The sequence below is a fragment of the Oncorhynchus masou genome, chromosome 23 (genome assembly GCF_036934945.1).
Source record: "Oncorhynchus masou masou isolate Uvic2021 chromosome 23, UVic_Omas_1.1, whole genome shotgun sequence".
Taxonomy (NCBI): domain Eukaryota; kingdom Metazoa; phylum Chordata; class Actinopteri; order Salmoniformes; family Salmonidae; genus Oncorhynchus; species Oncorhynchus masou.
Window position 1 is genome coordinate 56,846,650 of NC_088234.1, and position 6,847 is coordinate 56,853,496.

The window sequence follows — 6,847 nt, forward strand, 5'->3', positions numbered from 1 at the left end:
CTCTAGTCTAGCAGCTGTAGTGTGTTAACCGTTTCCACGGTAATGTGATGTAAAGATTAACAAGCCCTGACTGGGGGCCTCTGCCTTGCCTCATCTGCTGGCTCAGTGCCAGGTGTTAGTTGGCTCCCCAGCTCTCTCAGCACATACCAGCTCTGTGTTGCAGCATGCTCTCTAGTCTATGCTAACTGACTCACATCCACCACCACTGTGTACTCTGGTCAGTCAAGTGTCAAAATGAAGGTTGAAGTTAAAGTTGTGTCTTTGTCTATGCCACAGTTGTAGGCCTAGCATCTCTGGTAAAGGGATACGTCGGGATTTTGTCAATGAGGCCCTTTATCTATTTCTCCAGTAAATTAACTCATGGATAGCATTTTTATGTCTCTGTGTCCAGTATTAAGTTTGAGGTAGTTTCGCAAGCCAATGCTAACTAGTGTTAGTGCAATAACTGGAAGTAATAACTGTTAGCATTATGCTAACACTAGTTAGCAACTCCCTTCAAACTGGACGCAGAGACATAAAAATGGTATCCACGAGTTCATCTGACTCTGGGGAAGTAGATAAATGGCCTCATTGACAATATCCCGAAGTATCCATTTAATCTTAATATCACTTCCTAGAGCGAATGTCCTCTTCGAATATAAATTGGAGCTTTTCTTTACTGTTTGGGGGAGTTATCTTATAAATTGATTTATTTTCTTATTCCCAGACCCATGGTGGTTTGCATTTAAACATTCATCTTTAGCCTCCCGGGTGGCGCAGCGGTCTAAGGCACTGCAATGCAGTGTTGTGGCGTCACTACAGCCTGGGAGTCGTTACTGACTGTGGTCGGGAGTTCCATAGGGCGGCGCACAATTGGCCCAGTGTCGTTAGGGGAGGGTTTGGCCGGGGGGGCTTTACTTGGCTCATTGCGCTTTCGCGACTCCTTCTGGTGGGCTGGGTGCCTGCAGGCTGACTTCGGTGGTCAGTTGAACGGTGTTTCCTCCAACACATTGGTGCGGCTGGCTTCCTGGTTAAGCGAGCGGGTGTTAAGAAGCACGGTTTGGCAGGTCATGTTTCGGAGCACGCATGACTCGACCTTTGCCTCTCCCGAGCCCGTTGGGGAGTTGCATCGATGAGACAAGATCATAATCACGAAATTGGGGAGAAAAAGGGGGTAAAAATTAATCATATATAATAAAAGAACATGAATCTTTAAAGACTTGTTGATTTTTAGACATGTTAAGTTGCAGCTACATGGGCAGGGTAAGAGGTGATAAAACCATATTAACTTTGTGTCAGATTTAGGTTTACTCAGTCTCTTCCACTCTGACCTTTCCAGGCTCCTCCTACCTTACGAGAGGCACACCAAAGGAGAGGAAGACAAACCCCTCCCCTCAGCAAAACCCAAAAAACAGGAGCATGGAGCCCAAGAGGGGGGTGCCAAACACAAAGGGGTCACAGCGAAACGACCTAAAGGTGGACTACACCAGAGGCAGGGGGCCAGGAAGAAGAGGGAGAGAGGGGACACTGCAAAAAGCCAGGAGCTCTCACAGGTCAGTCTCACTAGTTTTCTGTCCGTCTGTCTCAGGCTCTCACAAACACTGGTTCACACACACTCTTTCTTAGAAAAGCTAACATCACACACGCATCATGTCTATGTATCGAATAACAGTATGGAGGCCTCCCGAGTTGCGCAGTTGTCTAAGGCACTGCATTGCAATTCTTGAGTTGTCACTACAGCCCCGGTTTCGATTCCAGGCTGTGTCACACGGGTTAAGCGAGCAGTGTGTCAAGATCGTGTTTTCGAGTAAGCATGGCTCTCGACATTCGCCTCTCCCTAGTCCGTACGGGAGTTGCAGCGATGGGACAAGACTGTACCAATTGGATATCACTAAATTCAGGAGAAAAATGAGTAAAAAGTACACACAAAAAAGAATAACAGTATGGCATGTGTTTTCCCACTAAGGTATCTGAGAAGAAAGGGGACAACCAGGAGCCAGCAGCCATGAAGCAGGATCCTCTGCCCAGAGAAGAGCCTGAAGAGGAGGAGTTACAACTCACCCTGAAGAAAGAGGAGACAGTGAGCGAGGAGGAACCTTCGCGACTGAATCCCCCCAACACAGACTGCCACAGAGCTACACCTGTCCTCCACAGTGAACTGTCTCCACTGTCTGAGTGGAGGCATCCCCAACAGCCACAGTCAGACAAACTCAACCCTGAGCAAAGGGACCAAGCTGATGGAACCCTGTCTAAGACCCCATATCCATACCACTGGGACAACAACAGTAAGCCTGGGTATAGCAGTCTACCTGACCCAAGCAATCCTGACATTCCGGTAACTAAAGACACAGACAGTCTCAGTTATGGACATGGTGGGAGGGTGGGAAAGGTGCTGCCCATGTGTAAGCAGAGCCCACCCCCACTGCAGCAGTACTCCACAGAGCTAATCACAGACAAACAGGACTCCCCCAGTAAAAACAAAGAGATTAATCAGTGTCACATGCCCATGCCAACAGCGTACTCAAAGGACAACCTGGGGGTCATGTCCCCACTCGCCAAGAAGAAGCTCCTCTCCCAAGTCTGTGAGACAAATCATTACTCATTCAGTTCCCCTCCTCTTCCTCCTCCCACTCCGTCAGCCAGCGTGGGTGATGTGAGCAACAGTTGTGTTGAAGAGGTGGTGAAACTGAGGCAGGACTCCCTGCCGGATAGCCCAGAGATGGCTCCTGTCTTCAGGCCTTCTGTCATCCAGCACGCCCAGAGCATCAAACCCCATCAAGAGAGGAGTCCTCTGGGAGATTTGTCTGAGCCCTTCACTTGCAGAGTGAGCCACTTCCAGCCCCAGCTCCACCCACCCTGGCACCCCTACCTCCACAGGACTGAGACCCAGGATGGAGAGGAGAACGCAGGGGAGACACGGATGCAGCAGCAGCCCAGTCAGGCACCACCAGGCTACGCAGGTGACTGCTACTCCTCCCCTCACTTACACAACCTCTACCGGCAGACAGAGAACTGTCTGAGTCAAGAGCGAATGGACAGTTATCCCAACAGAGACAAACATGGACATTTTATCAGGGAACGCCAGAGCAGCGAGGTATTCACCTCAAACAATTCTGACAGAGAATATTTGACTTACAGAGCTCCCCGCTTCTCTGAGAGGACACAAACTCATGGGGATAGACCAATGGAAGAGGAACCTAGAGATTTCAGTATTTCCAAGCCTGTCTCTCAAAGGATGTCTTTCACAAAGCCCTCTTTCTGTGGCCTCCCGTATCCCATGATACACCAGAGTTTAGACTGTCACCCCAAAGCGTGCAGAGTCCCTCCGATGACTATATCTAGCACCAAACACATGGAACCCCTTCAGCCCTTCTTCAATCCTAAAAGCCATGCTGAGGCGGTTGGTGCCTCTAGACCCAGTAAGAGAAGCCTGGGGGAACTAGAGAATGAGGGGGTGCCAGACCGCAAGGTGCGAGTGGTGACCCCCATGCACCCCGCCGGCTCTGTCCGCCGAGGCGACCCACAGGGAGAGGAGCTCAAACCAGCCGAACCGGCGCACGCCGTCCACTTCCACCTCCACAGCCACATTCCCGAGGGCCACACCTACCCTCCCCACACGCCCTTCTACCCAGGGATGTACCCCGGGATGCAGGACGCCCTCCATCACAACCTCCAGTACCTGAAGAGCCAGACAGCCGTGTCCCCTCTGGTCCCTCCGCTAGCCTTCCACTCCATGATGCTACAGAGGCAGTTGATGGCCTCCCAGCCCAGCCCCCACCACTTCTACAGGCACCCTGGGGGGGCAGCCCTGTACGGGGACCTCCTGCACCACCTGTACCCCCTGTCCACCCTCACCCACCCACAGCTGTCCTCCATGCACCCCAGCACCAGACTCTAACAGACGGACCCACGTGGAGCTTAACCGGCTCACCCTGGGACAGTGGATCTAGTGTTCTATTCTTCAGTAAGCATGACAACACTGATTACCTGTAGATGGTGGATTAACTCTTCAGTCAGGCACACAGTTCCATTTTTGTGTATTTTTGTGTTTTTTTGCACTGTATCACCACTTAGTTACTTTGGATAAATTTGCACTCTATGTAGTGTTTGTATTCACCAACCAGGTTGTTTCTCTCACTCAACAGTCAGGTTCTTATTATCTTTGAGTGTGGAGGGAGACAGAGAAAAGCCATTGGCATGCATGTCAGGGGGATAATCATATTTGCTGGGACTCCAAAGGATTGGATTCCAAATCACTGCAATGCGACAACTTCATCCTCCAAATGTGTTCTGGGGATTTTTATCAGGTTGAAACACTTAAAAACACGAGGGGACTATCTAAAATAAACTATTTTCACAAGATTTACCATCGGAAAAGTTCATGCAACTGTTAAGCATTTGGCTACTCCACCTTCAATCAATGTTCTGGATCTGTTTACAGCTCTCTAGTGTGGTGCTGTGGCCTGTTTGTGTTCATGTATTAGACCACTACACGTCTTAGAAATGACTGTGTTAAAACAAGGTGCTGTACAAAACCACAAGGTGCTGAGGTATTGTATGTAGATAACAGCTCATTTTCATCAGAACACCCAAGCTGTGAAGAAACCACATTTGACGTTTTGCATCAGTTGTTTTTAAGGCAAGTCGTATCGTTTGTCAGGAACATTCTCTCAAAATGTTTTGTTGACCCTTGAGAGGTGGGAAAGTGACCCAGATACATGAATATATTGAACAGAAGGTATTTATACTGCGCTTAACATGAGTCACTGATGCTGCCTACTGTGACATCTGACAGCTCTTATCTTGACATAGCTCTGACACATCACTGGTCTAAGGCTGTTTACTGCGCCTCCTTCATTCAACAGCATAATGCATGATAAATACGAATGTGTCTTGTAGATTATTGCTTTGTGAATATCTGTGCCTTTCTTTAATCTTCGATTAGGGGTTGCAGCACTAGTTTTCTATCATGACTGACTTTCAGGAGACTGTTGTAGGCTTGGCCTACAGTATGTGCAGCCCACCGAAGTTGGATGTGGCCTGGATGCGCCAGCCTCAGTTGAAGACCATTGTCCAGCCCAAGAACTGCATGTACTTTAGTTTTTTGTTTTTAAGCGTATTTGAGATTATCTGTATAATGGAAAGCGCTATATAAAATAAATCTATTATTATTACAGTTATAAGGTTCCATTCTATCATCACATTGCAGTGCAAACTCATTGGACTGTAATTGTATAGTACCATAGTTACCGTTTAGCACAGGGATAGTTAAGCACTGGTGTAGAGAATGGCTACTCTAATAGATTTATGTGCCACTGCCAGACATAGTGATCAAAAGGCAGCGTGTAGCGCCCGAGGAATAATAGCACCTGGTCTGGGTTAACAACCATCATAACTGCTTTTAATGGGTATTTGGAACATGTGAAATATAGGTAACACATTTGCTGTTTAAATTTGTTTTAAAGCCAATCGACTGAGATTGAGCAGACACTTATAGGAAAACTCCACCCAAAAACTATATTTTGGTATTTGTTTTATTGTTTTGTTGATATAGTTTTTGATATATACATGTTTTGCATGTCAGCAATCAGGTTTTCAAGATATACAACTTGCAAGACACAGAAATACAGCCGTTACGATCTATTTCGTATCATATGCTGCTGCGTATTTCTGTATTTTTAATGTTATACATCTTGAAAACTTGATTGCTGAAATGCAAAACATTTTGGGACTATATCAACAATGGACTAATGAAACAAATAGCAAAATATAGTTTTTGGGTAGAATTCTTTTCCTTTAAGATAAACATTCATTCACAATTACATGCTCTTAATAATGTCATGTTTGCCTCAGCAGCGCCAGGAACTGACGTTTAAGTTCCTTAACGTTCAAATCCATTCTCTGGCATCTTTCTACGTATGACTTTTTAATAATGTAAATACTTTTGACTGTCTGTTATGTGTAATATGTTATAATCTGTAAATAGTATAAATGCATACAGCTGGTTACACAATCTAGATGTCACAGGTCACCTTACATTTAGATCTGAACACTAAAGTTAGGACATTTTTTATTTGCTTGTTTTGTGTTCTTGTTTTCCACATTGTTTCCATGTTGTTTTTCTTTAAAGTGTTTTTGATACTATGTGCCATCTGTTTACCAATGATTCAGCTGGCAAACAAGAAAAACATTTTGTATTATATGATCCTCTGTATATTTAATTAAAATATTTTACTATCTACGAATGTCTTTCCCCCCTTAATTGTGGTGGTACTATACCACAGATGGGTGGGATTGGGAAATGGAACTCATTTCCTAAGAGGATTCATTGTGAAATACTGAAATGTCATGTAGACCCAACTACAAATCTATTCCAAGGCATTTTACCAGTGTTGGGTCATACTCATAACATCTTAATGCAATTTGCTGACAGTATGTCTGGAACAGAAGGTTCCTAAAAATTCAAAGAAAGGTTTTGTGTTTCCATTAATAGTGGCTGTATGCAGACTGGTAATACATTTTCAGTTGAGATATTTTAGATATTTATAAAAGTACAGACCGTACCTAGGTCTGATTAGGGAGTGATGAAGTGTCCTTATATTAGAATGGTATTAGCTGATATCGGGTGTTATCTTCAAATGCTGTTATCTAGGACAAGCAGTATTATTCACATTAAAAAGGACAGCAGTGGTCATTTATAGCAGATAGTTATATGCAACGTTACGTCAGTGAGTCTGCCCTTTCCAAAAGTGATTTGAGTCACATTACCCACAACTGATTATACAGCATTTGCTGCAGTATGTGGATGTGCTTAGCCTGCTTAAGGTGTTACCGCCATCTCCTGGTACAACTGCACTATGATGGATAT

The 6,847-nt window shown here is 45.4% G+C and overlaps 1 protein-coding gene across 1 annotated transcript in view; it reads left to right on the plus strand.

The window, feature by feature from the left end:
• LOC135511096 (AT-rich interactive domain-containing protein 5B-like) overlaps positions 1 to 6,220 on the plus strand; it is a 67,519-nt gene extending 61,299 nt beyond the window's left edge. The window contains exons 9-10 of the mRNA XM_064932630.1: positions 1,319 to 1,532; positions 1,946 to 6,220. Coding sequence (XP_064788702.1) covers positions 1,319 to 1,532; positions 1,946 to 3,877 — 2,146 coding nt within the window. The 3' untranslated portion in view covers positions 3,878 to 6,220. The remainder of the gene's footprint in view (positions 1 to 1,318; positions 1,533 to 1,945) is intronic.
• Positions 6,221 to 6,847: the final 627 nt, after the last annotated feature.